The sequence below is a fragment of the Branchiostoma floridae genome, chromosome 10 (assembly GCF_000003815.2).
Source record: "Branchiostoma floridae strain S238N-H82 chromosome 10, Bfl_VNyyK, whole genome shotgun sequence".
Taxonomy (NCBI): domain Eukaryota; kingdom Metazoa; phylum Chordata; class Leptocardii; order Amphioxiformes; family Branchiostomatidae; genus Branchiostoma; species Branchiostoma floridae.
Genome location: NC_049988.1, coordinates 6,478,768 through 6,498,583, shown reverse-complemented (window position 1 = coordinate 6,498,583; position 19,816 = coordinate 6,478,768). Strand labels below are relative to the sequence as shown.

Below are 19,816 nucleotides of genomic sequence, written 5' to 3'. Positions count from 1 at the left end.
CTCCTTGCTTTAACAAGATCGATTCCAATTAGATCCTCTCATTCAGTGAATGACTCAAGTTGCATAGATTATGTTAATGGACTGGCCATGGGGCCTGAGACTTTTTTTTGTTATGGTATTGTGTGCAAGATGCTTGACAAAATGCTGCGGGAAAACACTCTAGAATTTGGTGAAAATGTCGTCTTTCCAGCTCGTGGCAGAGATGGCACGTTGATCATAACAGTGGTTTGTAGATCCTTTGTCGTACCCTCAATACAATTTTCAGGGTCAACTACCGTAGGGTGTTTACTACGTTTGGTTGTCCTCCATTCAAAAAAAGATGGGGAGCCTCAAGGCTATTGATCCTGTTATAGCAAGGAGGTTTTATCATGATCGAATCCCCTTGATCAAAAGTAACGGTTTTGAGCATCATTTCTCGCCACCAGTGGAAATAACGTTACTTTTTCGGGTTATCTTGTCTTACAAATCTAGCCGCGTCAACAATTTTTTCTCATAAAGTAGTGAAGAAATATTACTGTATCATCGGTTCGTATTTGACTACACATGCTAAGCAAGGAGGTTAAAACACAGGTTGTGTTTTTTTAACCTAGCTCCTTGATGCTAAGTAAACGCTTGCAAATATAATCATTACTGCGAAGCAGCCACGGTGCTTGCGTTTCCGCTTAGACCTGCTAGGCGGCGTTTTCGTACCGCACCAAATTTAGCAGGTGCACTGGAACACAATTTCCTCTGTTCGTTAACGTCAATGGTATTTTACTCTTAACGCACAGCTTAGAAGGGTACTAGGTGTGTAAAACAGGGGCGTACTGATCCTAAATTTGCATAATCAAGGAAAAACACAGGATAACAGTTTATAACAAGAAAACTTTATTACAAGAAGTTGAAATCTTGAATACATAACTTCCTTCAAAAATCACAAGAGCTGACGATCACACAACCATTCAAAGAACCTCACCATAAAAACACAATGATAGAGCAGCAAAGAAACAGGTTTTCTTTGAATAGAATGTCTATTGTCATGCTTACTATGATACTTAAGCTAAATATGTCAAACTATGATGTCAAATAGTGATGCAATTCCTTTGTAACTAACATAACCTGAAACACATAATACTAAGAGAGATATCTAAAATATCCGATAATGGTCTGATAGGGCCCCCTTTAAACTATAGAGAATGAAAAGGGGTTCTTTCAAAAGATCTTTCTTAGATTCTTTGATTGTCCAAAAGGCAAGCCAGTTTTACAGCAAAATCGAACAATTTATCCTTAACTAAATCAAAGTCAATTGCATAGTTCCTACTACACTTGAACTTGTTAGACAGCTATTTCTTTTTAGAAAAGACAACGAATAAGCAAAAGAAATATTGATTACAAATATAGTGTGCCAATATCAAAGTACAGCTGGCCAGATTGAAAAAAAGGCAGCTGCTTAATAATATGATGTTAGATATTACATATTTTATGAAAACTAGTAAATACAAAGAAAGAGCAAAATTGCATGGATGAAAATTAAGCCCCATAACATTCATATATCACTCTGTTATCATTGAAAAGAAAATAGTTGATTTGAACACTCAGCTATGCTGTGAAATTTAAACACATACATTTTCCTAGCATAAAGATTGTACCTTTTTTGCAAATTACAATCCATTTTATAAACCAATAAAATACAGAAACAAATATTTACAAAGACACCACCATGTACAATATACTCTTGTATATTGATATACAGAAAGATTATTTTTTCAATTACGGAAACATTGTTTTCAACAAAACCATCACAAAACGACCCAAACACAGTTACAAATGCCCTGATAAACACTTAAGAAAAGTTCTAATTAAGAAGTGAAACTATTTCAAATCACATTTACAGAATTAGTAATGTTTTAATGATGGCAAAATATGATGTAAATAATCTTAAAAGTTATCTGATATTGTTTTCGGATATTAGTTGGCAATGTGCAAATGCTGTACTGGTATTGTGTATTCTGGAGTTTTCAAACTAAAACAAAATCATGTTAGTCTTGAAAAATGTAGATATGCAATATTATGTTACAGTTAATTATCTATAGTATTGATCATATAACATTCAGCACCCCTATAAAACTTGCTTGTACCCAAAATTCTTTGGTTCAAGCCCGGTCAATAAGTACTAGTGGTATCCACAAATAAATACTTGACGCATCTTCGGTATATAATTTATATGGCTGATGATTAGTACATCATTAACGTTAATGCAACGTTTTCTTCCATCCTTCTTTAACTGTTACATTTCTTATTAATTGGGAGAAGCTGATAGACTTCAGGAATTACTGTTTTACCCTTTCAATGTAGAAAAAGGCATCTTTGGCAAGTTTTGCCTGAAATTTTTATATACATGTATACATATAATAATTAGACATGTGCACTGTAAAATGTTTGTGAACATCAATTAACACTATAAAATGGGAAAAGCATGTAGATGCTTATGTTAAGAGCGTTTAGGAAAGAAAGGCACAAAAATACCAGCTTCTATCGTCTATAAGTAATGTGAGATGCCACTTAAGAGGTCAATGAGTTTGAAGACAATTTCGTTAAATCTCAGTACAATATCAGATCCCCAAAATTTGAAAAATCCAAAATGTTGTACAACACATGCATCAACCACATCCTCAAACCTCGATTAAAAGACTTTGGGCATATATAATGCTATGTGTTTAATAGTACTAGATTGTCAGAACATTCTGCATAATATCATAAGTTAGACAACTGGCTGCATAGCAAAACATACGACTGGCTGCATAGAAAAATTTAAACATTTTGCATAAAGTACAATGTAAGGAGAGGTAGAGATAGTATTGTCTGACAGTAGACACTGTAAAGAGAATATGTATTCACGTACATGTTAAATACTACAATCTAGGAGTTCAAAAAAGAAACTTAGAATTTTGTCTGTGACTATTGTACCTTTCTGCCAGTAAAATCTTTGGTTCTTGACAAAATTCAGCAATCAGGTATAACCTGGTAGTTGTGTTTTGTTTTGTTTTATTTTCGAGAACCGATTGTCATTATTTACTTTTAATCAGTCTTCCCATTGGAATTTTGTATAACTCTGTAATGTTAGCTGCTTTGGTCACATCAACACCGACTGACCATTTTAGAATAAGTAACTGTTACATCGATAATCAGACTTCTCTGCCTTTCTTATGAATATTAGGATGATTCTAGAAAATAACCCTGAATTGTCTTGAAATTTGATTTATTAATACTGTACATCACCCCTAAGAGAAAGTACGAAGGGAGAACAGCTCACAAAAAAGTTACCCTTGTAAAAGTGGCGTGTAATGTTGGATTAGTGCTGCATTGATGCTGGGTGGATATATAGCATTTTATCATAAATGCTACCTCAGTCCGGCACTAATGCTGCACTATTTCATTCGTCCAAGGCTTTGTTGGTTTGAAAGTTTAGTGAGTGGTGGTAGTATCTTGGACAGCCATGATAACTGTAAAATTACCATGGCACTTGGCACCAATGCTACACTACAGCAGCATCAATATTTTGAGCATTAGGGCCATAATACACACCATTTTTACAAGGGAATATACATGTAGCACACATACAGTGGTAGACCAATGTCTAAGATTGTTGCATCTGTGCGTTGACCAGTTTGTAATAGAGCCCCTTATTGGCCAGTAGCTCCTGGTGCTTGCCGATCTCCTGCACCTTGCCGTGGTGGATCACCGCGATCTTGTCGGCATTAAAGATGGTGGACAGTCGATGGGCGATGACGATGCTGGTTCTACCTTCCCGCGCCCGATCCAGAGCCTCTTGCACAACCTATAAGAGAGGAATTATTTTTTTTACCAAATGTCATTTTGAAAATGTTTTCAATTGGAGACTAATTTTTCTGAGATTTAAAGGTCTCTGAGACATGTTTACTTTTAGGTGTCCAATTTTCTGAGACATTTCATTTAGGTGTCAAATTTCCTAAGAAGTTTTATGTGTCATATTTTCTGAGATGCTTAATTTAGGTGTCAAATTTTCTCAGACATGTTTGACGTGTCAAATTTTCTCAGATACATTTCTACGTTAAATCTAGGGACCTTGAATTATCTCAAAGTGATTATTCACTACATACTTGAAGTATTAAATATTTTGTATTAGGACTCTTACCTTTTCACTCTCCGTGTCCAAAGCCGAGGTAGCTTCGTCCAAGAGGAGGATCTTGGGATTGCGTACAAGAGCGCGAGCGATGGCGATCCTCTGTTTCTGTCCGCCGGACAGCTGGGTACCCTTCTCACCGGTGTTGGTCTCGTAACCCTGCAAAATACAAGAATGATAAGTTTAAACGAATGCAAGAATGATAAGTTTAAACGTTTATATTATCAGGACAAACGTACTCTGAATGCATATGGTAATGGTCTGAAATGTAATCCGGTATGTCTTTTTCTGTTCACATTGGTATGCAAATTCCCATTACTTATTTGATTTCACTTATGATTTGGAGTTATATTAGGATTAACGTTAACAGTTGTACAATTGATTTGCCTTATCTTGTCTTAGTTAAATTGCGTTATTCTTTGTCGATTCTTGCTAAGTTACCTTTTATTTAATTTTATATTGTCATTGATTATTGTTATGTATGTACGGGGATTCCCCCCAGGGATCTTTGAAAAACGCCGGCCAGGCGACATGTACCCCTGGATAAATAAATAAACAAACAATAAAACATCAGAATTTCATTAGAAAACAGAGTTTGCCACTGACAGAACTGTCCCCCTGCACTTCAAAAGAAGGTCAACAAAAACCATCATGACAATAGTGTGTCTAGTACATGGAATAAACAGTAAAACCAGAAGTTCTGGAACAGTACGGTACAGGGTTGTAGCCAGCATGAAATCATTTTCAGTCCCCTTGATTTTGAATGGGAATCCTATCGAGCACCGAAGGCATGGCGTGACGTTGCGCGTCATTTCTAGGGGGTCTGGGTCCCAGAAAATGTTTTAATCAAGACCCTCTGAAACACTATTTCCTGCATTTTGAGGTGCAAATTTTGCTTGTAGACTAAGCTGTTCAATGACATTTGTTAATTGGTGAAGAAGAACACATGGGTTTCAGTTTTTTTATATCTTTATATATCAAGTTTTGTCTGTCCCAGGGACGGGATGGGGAAGACTTTTTCCAGTCCCCAGCTGCAAAATTCCTTCAAAGTACTGAAGGACATGTGCTGGCTACAACCCTGGTACGGTAGAATGCTGCTAGGGGGCCAAAAATCTAATCATTTTGAGGTCTCGTCAAGATCTACCTAGGCACATACCATGTCATTTCACACGTCCAATCAATATCGAGATGAGTCTAATTGTACCTCCTGATCTTTTCTATGACTAGTGAATTAGCTCTTACTATACTACTACAACAGAGGGGTTGACATTATTGATATGTAAACAAAACACATTTAAAATCAACATACAAGATGAATGATCAAAAAGAAGAAACCTAGGCTGACCCCTTGAATGAATGTGTGCTTCTGACTTTTTCTGACACCAATTAATTTCTTGGTTCACGGATTTTTTCATAAAAAATATGGAGCGAGAGGGCGAAATAAAAATAAAAATTGTAAAATGGTTGGGGTAAAGGTAAGGGCTAATCCAAAACATAAAGAATAAAAAGTTTTCAGCTTGAAAAAAGTACAAAACACTATTACTGTTCAGTAACGGCACCTGTTCGTTGAAAATTACAAAAGTAGTGTCAGTTTTTATGTTTGCTACACCAGAAAGTTGGTGAATGGTTTCATTAATGGTGAAAATTTGCTGAGTGGTAATTTCTATTTTTATTTTTTTTTTCCAAAAAAGAGGAGCGAGCGAATCCGTGAACCAAGAAATTAAATTGGTGTGGCCTTAAATAAAGATCTTAAAGTTTGCGTGTATTGCAATATTGCTGTTACTGTTATACATGACATCGTTATCGCTACATACATCAGGCAGACTTGTGATGAAGTTGTGGATATTGGCGGCCTGAGCTGCGGCTTCAATCTCCGCCTGTGTGACCTCGCGCTCGTTGTCTCCGTACGCGATGTTCTCCCGGATTGTCGTGTTGAAGAGGATCGGCTCCTGAGACACGATGCCCATCTGTTTCCGCAGCCACTGGATGTTCAGCGTGCGGATGTCTTTGCCGTCAATCATCTAGGTCAGAGGTTACAAGAACTGTTAGTTGCACATACATCACGAAACAGTGGCCATCTTTTCCTGAACTATTCTTAATTAGTACTACTACCAAGAAAGTAAATGTTCGGGGTTTAAAAAGAAAAAAAATGGAATATCTGACATACTGCTTGCAGTTTTTCCTTGCTTACTAAATTTTGTACTTCATGATGCCAAATAATCTTGCAATCAAGCCAATTATTTCTTTTAATACTTATTTACTGCATTTATTAATTTAATTAATTTAATGCAATTTCTTTTTGATACGGCTACAAATTGACGCTTCTATCATCAGTGGATGTCATCCATTAAATCAACTCGACATGGCCTTAAAAAATGATCAACTCACCACGTTGCCACTAAGTGCTTCGTAGAACCTTTCCAGCAGCTGTACTGAGGTGCTCTTCCCACAGCCGCTACTCCCCACCAGCGCCAGGGTCTCTCCCGGACTTACCGACGTGCTGAACTGTTTCAGAACCGTCACCTTCTCACGGGTCGGGTACGCGAACTGGACGTCTCGGAACGACACCTCTCCCTCGCAGCTTTGCTGTGGAAACGACCAATGGCATCGCACTTAGTAACACACTTTACTGTAACTAATCTAAACCAATCATCTGCTCACGTGCACTGGTTACTGCAAATTGTATAATATTTGCAGGGTGTTATGTTGGTGGATTGCGAGATCTTGCTGCAAACTTGTTCAATCACAAACATATTGCTAGAATGTTTTTCATTTCATTACTTTGGTCTGTTCATCAACTGTGAAACTTTAAACACTGCCAAAGGCTCTTGTGCCCTCATACCACAAAATCTGGTTTCAACAAATTTAGATAATTTTATAGTCATGTAGAATCTACATAATATGCAATGTAAAATTAAGACACTGACATATACTAGAAGCCGGAAATCAAAGATAACTGTAAATTCATTTATGTTCACTGGGGCTGAATTTGTGGTGAAACATAAATGTGTTCTCATGGCAAATGTAGTACATTAAAAATGTGTCAAGAATTTCCGGTTGAAAGCTCTCTGTAGAAATATAACCAAAAGATCTACTGTAGCAGTACATATTCATAATGGGGAACCGTGTAGCAGGAGGTTGGTTTAGAGCAGTTATTAACATATTACATCCACTGTATAGTTGTATGCCAAGACAACAATTTTTTTTCTACATTATATGCCACATGTTTCATTGCAGGTTTCCTATGATACTACAAGAGACACGTTTAGGAATAACTTGGCTACACTACATCTACAGGATTACTACATTAAATTTTACTGCCTACAATAGCCTACATTGCTAACACAGGGGCAAGTTGGACGAAGAAACACAAACGAAAACAAAACTAGACAGGCTACATTTGTGAGCAGTTACAGAATATTTCACTCTCTCTCCCACATTGTGGATTATTCCATAATGGGCTGTTCCATTCTTGGTCTGAAGATGGCCAAAAAACGCCAATAAAATATTTCAAAGGTCCATTTAAAAAAAAAAAAAGAAGAAAATATGGTCTGGAAGTATTTGGCCTGAAAGGGGGCATTTGAGACATTTGGTCCAAAAGTGGAAAAAAAAAAGATTAATCAATTTGGCCAAAAGGCATGAGAAGAAGAAAAAGGAGAGAGAGAAGAAGAAACAGTATATTTCACTCCTACACCAGTATGGTGTAGAGTGAAATATAAACATAAAAACAATATGTTTCACTCCTATACCAGACGTATGGAGTGAAATATATAAGAAAACTGTCATGCAAAGCTCACTGGTTTTTCCCCTTCCTCGCTAGAGCTATCGATAGCCGGCTGTCGGTCGAAAAGCTGGAACATTTTGGTCGCAGAAGATTTTGCCTTCGCATAGTCTGGGGCAAAAGAACTAGCTTGTCCTATAGCCATGGCTCCAAAGATGATGGCACCTAGCACGCTGTGAGGAATGAAAAAAAGACGAAACATCTTATTATACAAATTATACATGTACATGTATGAAACTTACGGGTATCTCGCCTTCTTGGCTGGAGCTGTCTATGGCGGGTTTTCGGTCGATTAAACGAAACATGAGGGTGGCCGAAGTCTTTGCCTTAGCATAGTTTGGTACAAAGGAGTTGGCTTCACCAATTGCCATGGCTCCAAAGATGATGGCACCAAGAACACTGTTTGGAACAGCAAGCATTTTAGTGATCTATCTCTCATACGGTTAGTCAATCAACCAAATCAATCAATCAATCAATCAGTTGGTTAGTCAGTCAATCTGCCAGGCAATCAATACTGTAAATGCAGAAACTTTCGCGGTGGATTAATGTTCGCGGTTTTCGCGGCGAACGCTTCACCGCGAATTTAAAACCACCGCGAACATTTTTCCATAACAGCAAGAGACTACAGTTCATTGTGCTACCGCGAAATTAAATCCACCGTGAAAAGTCCATTTTCCCGCTACCGCGAAATTAAATCTCCGCGAACTTAAATGCATTTACAGTATCTTTCTTTCATTTTTACATAGCAATTAAATAAACAGTACATTGATCAGTTGAAAAAGCAAATACATCTGCAATAGTTAAGTGGTTTTGTCAATTGATCATTGGCCAAAACAATTAGTTGTCTATCAACAATTCAAGGTTAAAAGAAAGAAAATAATCAACTGATAATATTCATTTCAGCATATGAATCATTTAGTAAATTGATGTTATTAGAGCAACCAAACAAGTAATAGATAAATATTTTAATCCATCAATCAATTAATCCTTCATTATCAGCCTTGATTTCAAGTCTCCATATCTTCCACCAATGAATAAACCAATAAAATCAATAAGTTGATGGGTCAACTAACCAGCTATCAAATCAAGCAACAATGAAATCAATTTAAAGATCAAAAATGAAATCAATTGGTCAATACTTCAATCAATCAATCAATCCACCAATCATCATCTTTCTTCGCCATACATATCTAAAATACACAATCTATAACTTACAGGAACACATCCCTGAAGTTCATGTGTCCGTTCGCGACCAGCCACGCTCCAAAGCGGAAAATGGCGGCGTATGCGAAGTAGATGATGCACTGGGAGAAGGCGAACCCCAGCCCCGTGATGTGGGCCTTCTTCTGAGACTTCTGGAACGGACCCTTCAGTTTGTCGGCGTAAATGTCACAGAACTTCCTCTCGAGGCTGAGGGAGGCGACCGTGCGGATGTTTTCGACAGCTTCGACAGCCGTCTGTAGCAAAAGAACAAAACCCCAGTCATTGTGTGTGTTGGCATTCCTTTGTCTTGGAAGACAATGGCAGGCAGACAGTTACTCGCCATCGAGGTTTTGGCAACCTGTCTGCCTGGCCTGCACATGACTTTTTATGGTGAAGGAGGGGTGTGTACTTCCTTCTCCACCCTCTTGTCTACTGGCGCTAAGTTCCACAGGGGCAAGAACTGCATGCCACATGTAAGACGGCCCCAGCAGATGCAGGTTTTGTAACAGTTTCCAAATGTATCAACTGGGCCAGGACAGTCAAAAGTGAGACAGCATATTCACAAAATGTAGTATGAAAGTGTGGCTTTGAGACTGGATCTGTTGGGGATGGCTTTTCCTAAAAGTGCAAATTTTAAATTCTTTTATTTGTGATTACAAAGAACAAATCTTACAATACTTAGTACGAGAAGGAGAGGATTGGAAATATTAGTTAAAATTTGAACATAAAAAGGCAAAATTCAATCTGATTACAGTTCAAAACAAAAATATGCTCCTAACATTTCACATCACAGTTGCATGTAACACCTCACCAGTTCCCATCATACACCACTCACTTGGGAAACAAAATGGCGGCCCCCAAGCGTGGGAGCTAATTCAATACAGGTTTTGCTATGCTCACAATGCTCTAATGAAAGAAAACCTCAGTTATATTTTGTAGAAGACTTCTGCTTGCTTCCTTCCCCTACATTGACCTTTGACCTACCTTCCCAGCATCCTCTACAGCCTTCTTTTCCTCGCTAGAGTAGCCAGCCAACATCCTCATTTGCAGGAAACCAGCGAAGATCATGAAGGGAACGAAGGCGAGGCACAGGAGGGTCAGCTGCCACCCATAGATGAAAGCCAAGATCACGGCCACTCCCAGGTTGAAGATGTTCTGTACGATAGTGCCAAGGCGAGCACCCGTAGCCTGAAAACAGGAATCAAATTCTGTAACCTGATTGACTCTGAAATGCATGAATGCTTATTTCAGCATCTACCATGTTGAAAGTGTTTAATACATCCATGCCTATATAATTATGAAATAGCTAACAAAAAAGATAAAACCTGTAAAAATTGGCTTTTTCAAGAAATGTCCTGCTTTAATCGATTGTGTAAAGAAGACAAGGAAAAGACACTTAAAGATCTCTCTATCAAATAGCATCAAAATCCATCCAGAGGTTCTTAAGGTTTGCTAACTACAAATATCTAGAAACGGTACAAAGACAGACAAACACACACACACACACACACACACACACCAAAAACAATACCTCCATTTTTCATAAAGGTAACAAGATGTACAAAATTTATTAATATCACAACTACAAATGAGAAACAGAAGAATATATTATCTGTCCTTACCCCCTGGACCTGTGATGCCTGCACGGCCAGTCTAGTGGTCAGTGCTCCGGTGTTGTTCTGGTGGTCATCAAAGTAGCCAATTTCCTTTGAGAGATATATGGAAAGATCCTCACATGTAAATATACTAATTACAAAAATTAAAAGCAAGATTCTACACTTGGGTCAAAATCAATTCCCATTGCAATACCACAAAGGAATATCAAAGCCAAACACTGAACAGCTGAATGTACAATTGTATTCAATAAACTAATGACTAATTTTGCCACTAGACTGACCTGTCTGAGTAGAGCGCTAAAGCCCATCTGCCTGAGTCTCATAGTCAGCATTTCTCCAGACTTTCCATAACAGTAGCCCTGTAGACAGTGAAGAATGGTGGTGAGAAGGATAAATGTAACTAACAACACTGTGCATGTCATTCAGCACCAAGGACAGACACTAAAATGTGACATGTTATTGCAACAGAATCTTTTTTTGAATTGTAAAGTTACTTAGGCCTGTAAAATATTGTGTTTTTGATTACTGCTCTGGAATCTTGGGGTTGGTAGCTACCTACAAGATTGTCTTTTTGGGGGGCAGCCAAGGTCGCCTAACTAGCCATGATTTCTATTATGGTCTCATTCCTGTATTACTCCGAGTACGTAGGTACATGTACAAAGAGTCCGTGCCCAAAAAATGATTTGGAGTCAAAAGCTTGTGTTTAGGTGGATGATAAATTCCCTTACATCGCCCCCCCTTGATATAAGAAGGATTTGAGATGAAAGCTAGTATATTACTCCTATGATCATGCCGGAAAGTTTCGTAATGCCATCCAGGGGTTTTTCTAGAAAAAATTAGTATGAGGGAGCTTGGTCAGTGTGGCGAGGGAGCGGAGCGACCAAGCGGGGGGTTGGTGCGGAAGGGGGTTTTCCCCCCTTCCGCTGTGCGAAGCCTTTGAAAATATGAGGTAAAAATGGGACATTTTGAGGCTACTTCAAGGGGAAAATCATGGCTTGAATGTGTGTTTGTCCTTACCATGTAAAACTACAAGAAGGCATATTTTGTAGCCTGTAAGATACAATTAACACAATGAAAAAACTGGCTAAACTTGTTACATTTTTGTAGTTCTTTTGGATTGTGCAACACCTTCAAAGGCTATTCTTCTTTCTCAATATCAACATTTAGCACTTAATAAGAATGTTTCTCAATATAAACATTTGTATACAAATTTTAAAATAGTCAAAAGATTTATATACAAGTCAAGTCAAGTTTTTTATATACATTCTGTACCACTATGTTGAGCCTTGTATGTTATATGCAGATAAAATATTCATTTTGTACAGCTAAATCGTCAACAAATGTTTTGTTACAATGTTGTGAGAAACTGCAGACTTGATCTGTTATATTCACACTTTTTCAAGTTTGATACAATCTCTGCTGTATCAGTGTGTCACAGGGATATCATGTTTCACATCAAAAGAGTTGTAGCCAGTGTGTGGAGTCAGGTAGGTGGGGCCAGACAGAAAGGGGAGGAGCTAACAACAGAAGGATGTTGCAGTTCTTAGAAATCTATTGGGGGAAAGATTTTATTTACAACATTTTGATGTGATGGTTAGTATAGATTACTATGTTTTTAACTACTTTTGTGTAGTGATTTACCCATCTGAATTTAATGTGCAATATGGATTCAAATATTTCCAAGAAAGGATGTTTAATTTACAGTCCATGAAAAAGATGTTTTCCCTGTTACTACTTAAAATGAACTCTTCCAACCTCCCATGAACTTATCAATGAGAACGTGGGCATGCTGCTGTGTGCTTTACTCAAAGCCAGAAATTGCTATTTTTGTGGTTTTATTAATCTGTTTTGGGATATTTTGAGAGTAATGAAGCTTGTAATAATAAGATACATTATTGTTTGTTGTTTCTGTTACATGTTCACTGGAAAAAGGATCAGTTTGAAACAGACTGCATGTTGTGAATATGGTAAAGTAATGCTACATTGAAAGAGAAAGTACAATCAGTAATTTGAGTAAGGGGGCGCAGGTAGATAGTATCGGGGCGCGGCGCCCCCGTTCCCCGGTTTAAAAAAAGCCCTGCGGCATCGATTTGCGGACGTGTATGTTCCTTTGTTTTGAGTGCTGCCACCAGGCATTTCTCTGCTCAAAAGGCCCTCGTGCGGCTATTGGGTACTCGCAGTTTGAAATCCGATAACTTATAGTTGAGTCGGCTAGATTTGGGTGTCATTTTTTTTACTGCCCAACGAACTAGTGCACTTGCAATAGAAAGCAAAACATCTCCAGAATACTGTTTTTTAATTGGATTTGCGGGCATAGAAGTTGTGTGATTTAAGCTGTATTCCTATGGGACGGCGAAATTGTGTAATGAGACCTTATAACGGGCTGGCCTTGAGAGAGAAATACAAAATTGAAAAACGTATCTTTTAGACTTTAACAGGGAACTGACCCAGTGTGAGTAGATCAAATAAATCTGTCCGGATATGCATATTGTACTCTTCAGTACAAACCTGGTGTGTTGTGCCTTGAGGCAGCTGACTGGGTATACGCCATACAAACTAAAAAATTTATTTACCTGTAGGAACATGGTGATCATGGATCCTCCACCAATAGCCAGGAACAGGAGAGCGTACAGTGTGGTCTTCTTCTCCTGCTCTACTGGGTCTGCAATACCAAAGGCCTGGAATACAAAACATTAGACCTCCATTTTATTCCCATCCCTACAATTTACACACTTTAGCAACTGTTGACTCTGTCTGAACTGTAAAAAGCTTCTCTTTTACAGCTGCTAGGATGAAGTGACATAAGCCGGTCAAGGCAGGTAAATTCAGAACAATTATCATATAATGATGGTTCTCATGACACACACAAGGGTTATCATAGATTTTTGTAGGCTACGTTCAAAACACAACAAACAAGTAACAAAACACAATTAGTGAGAGCTACATGCACTTACTAGTATTTGATACCTAACGAAAGCCATAGGACTTAGCCCACAAAATCTTATAAAAAAATGTTGATGCTGTTGGTTACCTCCATGAAAAATGGAGGTATTGTGTGTATGTGTGTGTGTGTGTGTATGTATGTGTGTGTGTGCTTGTGTGTGTGTGTGTGTGTGTGTGTGTGTGTGTATGTGTGTGTTTGTATGTGTGTGCTTGTGTGTGTGTGTGTGTGTGTATCAGCTCGAAGCACAGTCCTGGTATAATTTATGATGTCAGACAGTAAGTGATATACAGGTTTTGTGATGCAGAGACTACAAAGTTAATTGTTGACTTACACCCAAGACTTCAGCAAACAGGATGGCAAAGCAGGGGTTGACGGCTCCGTTGATGGCGGCACAGAAGGTCCCGACCAGGATGTAGGGCCACTCTGGGGTGTTCAGCTTCATCACTCGCCCCATGTCAGGGTCTGGCACCTCCTCCTGAAAATACAATTTCACACAAAGGTTGAAAATTTCACAAGTTTAGTGTGTTTTTTCAACTGCAAATTTAAGATCATTGTAAATACTTCTTTTTTTGCCTAAATTCACTTCCTTTTGTCCTTTTTTTTCTTGCTTGTGTTAAAACTGTCCTGTGTTTTTCTTTTTTTCATTTCACCTTTTCTAGCCTGCCTAACTCCATAACTGATACAATACTGGACCACCTATTATAGGTCTAGTAAAAAATATTGTGTTTCCTGTTTCACTTAGGTTTATCATAGAAAAACCTAGCCTGCCAACCCTAGACTTTTTTGGGTTGGGCACTGGAGTCAGGTTTATCCAGCCTGCTTCCTTTCTTATCAAATGATGCACAAAATCAAAGTTTGACATTGAAAGACAAGTGTCAACCATTTCAGTTTACTTTGTTCAACTCTACTGTAAATTGTAATATCGTAAATGCAGAAACTTTCGCGGTGGATTAGTGTTCGCGGTTTTCGCAATCTTAAAACCACTGCGACCATTTTTCTATTATGGTATTAGACTGTAGTCTACTGTGTTACCGCGAAATTAAAACCACCGCGAAAAGTCCTTTTTCCCGCTTCTGCGAAATTAAATCCCCGTGAACTTAAATCCCTGCGAACTTAAATGCATTTACAGTATGTCTCACTAGAGTTTTGGCCAGCCTAAAAAAATTAATCCCTACCTAAAGACCCCATTTTTTTCAGGACTGAAACAGGAAACACAGCCTTTTTCCCCCTAGGCCTTAGCGACGTGAGGGTTATCACTAAATGATGAAGATCATAGTAAACTCACCTCTTCTTCTTCATCTTTCACGCTTTTCTTAGACGTGGCCGACATGGTTCGTTCCAGTTTCCTCGCTGACATCTGCCGGGTAAGGGCAACACTTGACTTTTTCGCGAGATCCTCTGTTGAAAAAAAAAATAGTCAGCACCTTAGATTACAAATTTTAAATGATTTTTAAAAAAATGGAGGATTGAGCCATGCATAAAATTAATTAATTTGGTAATTATCGTTGTGACATTACTGGTTTTAATGTAAATTTTACTTTTTAAATTTCACAGTTTTCAAGCATCACAGTTACTTTGAATGACAAAAAGATCACCTAGGACGCTAGTTGTTTTTAATTTCTTTTAAAATACACATATTATCATTTCCTTTTGTGGTGATACAGGTTGAACAAAAATACAGTTATTTTCCAATTGTTTCAAAATATTCTGAAAGACACTTGACTGAGCAGTTTTACCTTTAAAATACGAGGTAGGACACAAGAACTGAAATCTATCATTTGTTATTTAGCAGTTTTATAGAAAAAACTGAGTGGAGACAAGTTTCAAGCTTGGCTCGAGCGGGAGCTCGACCAAAGTAAAAGTAATTAAGTTATGAAAAAAACACTAAATCTTCATGACATGCACAGTTAACATTTTATAGTCGCAATGATTTCAAAATTTGTGAAAGAATATGTATTGACATGATGTAATGTAATACACTGGTAATTGTTTACATTGATTAAGAAAGAAGCATGCATTACATTTCCTTTCTTCAAGTTTGATATGCATTAAGTACAACAGTTACTGTACAAAATGTATGTCTATAAAAAATTATGAAAACTATTATATGGACCACTTCATTGACCATACAGCACACGAATCTTAAAGTTTGAAGACACTGAGAAAGAAAAATACATTGATTTCAGCACTGATTGTCAGTGCAGCTTTTGACATAACTTGTAATGTTATGTTTATGTTATATATGACGCCAATGATAGCAAAATGTATTTTGACCTCTAAATTCAAGATGGCTGAAGGTCCATGAAAATGGTCCATTGACTAAATGTTGTATAAAAACACCCATCATGCCACAAACTATCTACTTCACCACAAGAATACAATAATTTGTCAGGATTTTTTGTTTACCTGACATTAAGTCCTCTGTAGTTTCGTGGAACGGAAAGAATTGCATAAGAAATTAATTCTGCATAAACATCAACACAAAGAAAGGCAATGAAATGATATTAATTGAAATGAAATGCAAAGAAATTCAAGTGCAGCAAATGAAAATGAAACAAATTCTGTGGTAAGTTTTTTGGTAAACCCCCATTTTATGTTGAAAATGTAAGCAGAAAAGCAATCAGCAAGCAAGCAAGGCAGAAGCAACATACTATAAACACTTTAATTTAACACTTTAATTTCACAATGCATGGCACAATTCAATTATCAAGCATTTGTTGCCATGCACAATATCAATAAGGACCTACAAAAGGGAAGGGTTTGCTATCAATTATTTCCCACAAGACTACTTTGCCACCGTGCATATTAAACATTTTCAAATTTGTACCTTCTACACACGGTTGTTGATTCGTTGATGGTTAAGAAAGCCAGTGTTGCAATAGACATTGCAACAGCAATGATAGGGTCAGAAATTTAAAAATGATGTTAAACACAGGAATGATACATTTCATACATATACATTTAAAATAGTACAATTTTACAAATAACTGAAAAACCATCAAATGTTTTTCATATTTTTGAGAGTTGAACAATTTTTTTCTGCAAATTTGAAGGCATTTTTGTTTATAATCAGGAAGAAAAAAAAAACAATGGTTAATCTTCAGTTGAAAAAAGTTTACATTATACATGTACCCAAACAGTAATAATGTTTAATTTGTAGTTTCTTTTAATCCAATGTTATATAATATTAAGTTGTGGATTACACAAGTTAAAGGAAGCATTGGCAGTTTCAAAGCCAAAGAAAAAGCAGAAAATTGGCAAAAGTTTCATCTAAGATAACATCAAGACACACCTGCATACACTTCTCCAGTCTCTTCATCTTCTTCTTCATCTTCAGTAGCAAATGTCTGGAAAGACAACAAGTGATGACAATAAGGCTTAATTTGTCATAGGTACGCAAAGTACTAAGTATAAATATATACAATGTATTATATATAACACTAGCTAACTTCTATCCATGGGGTAATCTATATCCATTGAATTTAAAAACAATCTAGTATTTAGGGATATCAAGTCAGCAGACAGTGGTTTCAAGCTGTAATCCGTCAACTATATTGCCTTAATTTTCCAATTAAAAAAAATAGATATAGGTTACCCTGGGAATAAAGGTGAAATAGCATAAACACACAATTTTGGCTGTAGTAAAACTAAAAGGCAGTGCCCATCCCTCTCCTTCCACTGCATTTTACCTCCAAAACCAAAGTCAAATACCCATTTTACACCTGGGTGGGGTGAGGAAAATTGTATTAGCGTCATTCCCAATGACAAAAAATTCAAGGGCGCAGTCATTCTGGTTGTACAATCATCATACAATAGCAATCTGGGAGCATTCTTAGGACAGTTGTACACAACTGTGTCATGCAAAAATTCAGCCATCACAGCCTGCTTAGTAATCCTACTACTGTAAATTTTAAATAGCATTAGATGACCTACGAGAAATGTGACCGTGTAATGATCAGGAATCAAACCCATTCTTAATCCTGTATCTAGCAGTCCATGTGTCCATACATACCTGTGTAGTGACCAGAGTATAGTAAACACCCTGCTGAGCCATCAGCTGGTCGTGAGTTCCCTGTTCCACCGCCACTCCGTTCTCGAAACCGACAATGATGTCCGCAGTCTTGATGGTGGACAACCGGTGAGCAACGACAATCGTGGTCCTACCCATACGGGCCTGGCAAAAAAAGACATTTGTTTGTAAAACTCTATGATGAGTTTCCATACAGATGGACTATTACTGACTTGGGGAAGTTTATAGACAGCCTGAATCTATGTGTCCTAGAAATAAAATGGATATTTAATGCAACCCATTTTGAGCACAAAATAACAAGACCAGCTCTATCAAAACTAATTGTTTTTCCCAGTGCCCTTGATATGCCTTAGGGGCTGGTACTAGTATTGGCTATGGGATGTCACTGAGAGATACATGGAATAGGAAAAACACCAGGCTACAATCAATTACAGTACAACTGTTATAATAGCTTAAGATGAAGACAAAGTATCATGCAATGCAATATCATACATGTGTACATAAATTGAAGCCAAGGAAATGTTGACTACACTAGTCTATTAAAAGATTGTAAATTGCTTGAAAACTTAAATGACTTTTGAAAAATTCACTAACACTTATAATCCCAAACGAACCCCAAAATGTCAAATTCCATTTACTGCTTTAAATTTCTGCGCATGTTTCGATAAGGAAACGTTTCATATTATCTAACAGTCTGATAATTTAGACCATAGGTCCATTCAAGACGTATTTGTTAGACCCACTGAGAGCCCAAATACAGCATCCAACAAACCTTGTCCAGTGCTGCCTGTACAGTAGCCTCGCTCTCAGTGTCCAGTGCAGATGTGGCCTCGTCCAATAGCAGGATCCGTGGGTCCCGCACCAGCGCACGGGCGATCGCGATCCTCTGTTTCTGTCCGCCAGACAGCTGGGCGCCGCGCTCTCCGACAAGGGTCTCGTATGTCTGCGGTGAACATGAAGAAGTTCAGTTTTATCAAAATTGAGATTTAAGCAAATTCATCACTTAATTCATAGCAAAATCAGTCTAAGCATGAAATATGACACTGACACTTCTTGAAATGTTCGCATTTTGCTGTTTTCATGACACAGGGAATGTTACCTGAACATTTCTTTCTACTACACTACAGATTTTTTAAAACTGCAAACTTAAACACAACATTTTTATTACAAAAAAAATGAATTTACAGTATTACGCATCATTGGAATATGAATATTGTGATATTTATTTTTAAATTAGTGGATAATACTTTTCATTAGATACAAAATGAGTCTAATGGCTAAGAATTAAGGCTCTAAAGCTGTGAATCCTCAATCTGATATGATTTTAGGTGGGATTGCAGCTACTTATTTTACACAAATCAAATGGATGGCATTTCAGCACTAGGGACATTGAAATACATGTTCAATGATTTATGCAGGTTCAGAGTACAGTAAATGGCTCACAGCAAAATGCAAGTTTCTTTTCTTTGTTTCAGTGGCTACCACAGTAAGGCACACATACACTGTATGTAAGAGAGAGAAACAATATCTAACACATCTCTCTCACTGGTGCAGAAAGCGATATTTTCCATGTATTGCTCTCATGTTCAACTCATACACAAATGTATATCCGTCTACGTAGGCCAGTTTCTTTATAATGTATTCCAAATGCGAGACCAGATTAATCATACATAACTGTACTGTTATGGATAATGTTTTGTTGTTGTTTTGTATGTAGCCTCTTAGTACTATTGTCTGTATACTTTTTAGCTATTAGTTGTTATTAATTGCCATACATTGTACCCTGTGCGATTGTTGAGCAATAAATTCATTCATCTGTATAACCGTTGAGTGAGTGATGACACGATAGGAACTATTTAAAAGATTCACAGTATCCCTTTACGTACCTGTGGCAGTTTTGAGATGAAGTCGTGTGCATTGGCCTCTTGAGCAGCCTTCTCGATTTCAGCCTGGGTCACATCCTCACGGCCATACCTACAGCATTAAATGGATAACTTTGTAATTCCAATTATAGAATTATCAAGCTCAGCGGGTATTTTACTGAACTGCCGCACATTGGCTGCATCCTAAATTCAATTTGTGCTACCCTTGATTTTACAAT

The 19,816-nt window shown here is 37.5% G+C and overlaps 1 protein-coding gene across 8 annotated transcripts in view; it reads right to left on the bottom strand.

Annotated features, from left to right (window-relative positions):
• Positions 1-844: 844 nt before the first annotated feature.
• Positions 845-19,816, bottom strand: part of LOC118423846 (ATP-dependent translocase ABCB1-like) — a 54,606-nt gene continuing 35,634 nt past the window's right edge. For 5 of the 8 annotated variants that reach the window (XM_035832126.1, XM_035832133.1, XM_035832125.1 and 2 more), the window contains 18 exons: positions 19,602-19,689; positions 18,488-18,658; positions 17,698-17,859; positions 16,978-17,032; positions 16,513-16,515; positions 16,092-16,106; positions 14,971-15,083; positions 14,017-14,160; positions 13,315-13,419; positions 11,023-11,100; positions 10,748-10,831; positions 10,110-10,313; positions 9,138-9,379; positions 7,939-8,095; positions 6,530-6,727; positions 5,956-6,162; positions 4,154-4,300; positions 845-3,817 (listed from right to left, as the gene is read on the bottom strand). In XM_035832126.1, coding sequence (XP_035688019.1) covers positions 3,617-3,817; positions 4,154-4,300; positions 5,956-6,162; positions 6,530-6,727; positions 7,939-8,095; positions 9,138-9,379; positions 10,110-10,313; positions 10,748-10,831; positions 11,023-11,100; positions 13,315-13,419; positions 14,017-14,160; positions 14,971-15,083; positions 16,092-16,106; positions 16,513-16,515; positions 16,978-17,032; positions 17,698-17,859; positions 18,488-18,658; positions 19,602-19,689 — 2,374 coding nt within the window. In that variant the 3' untranslated portion in view covers positions 845-3,616. Of the gene's footprint in view, positions 3,818-4,153; positions 4,301-5,955; positions 6,163-6,529; positions 6,728-7,938; positions 8,096-8,164; positions 8,322-9,137; positions 9,380-10,109; positions 10,314-10,747; positions 10,832-11,022; positions 11,101-13,314; positions 13,420-14,016; positions 14,161-14,970; positions 15,084-16,091; positions 16,107-16,512; positions 16,516-16,977; positions 17,033-17,697; positions 17,860-18,487; positions 18,659-19,601; positions 19,690-19,816 lie in introns of all 8 variants that reach the window. The other 3 variants (XM_035832127.1, XM_035832128.1, XM_035832131.1) reach the window with 3 other exon arrangements.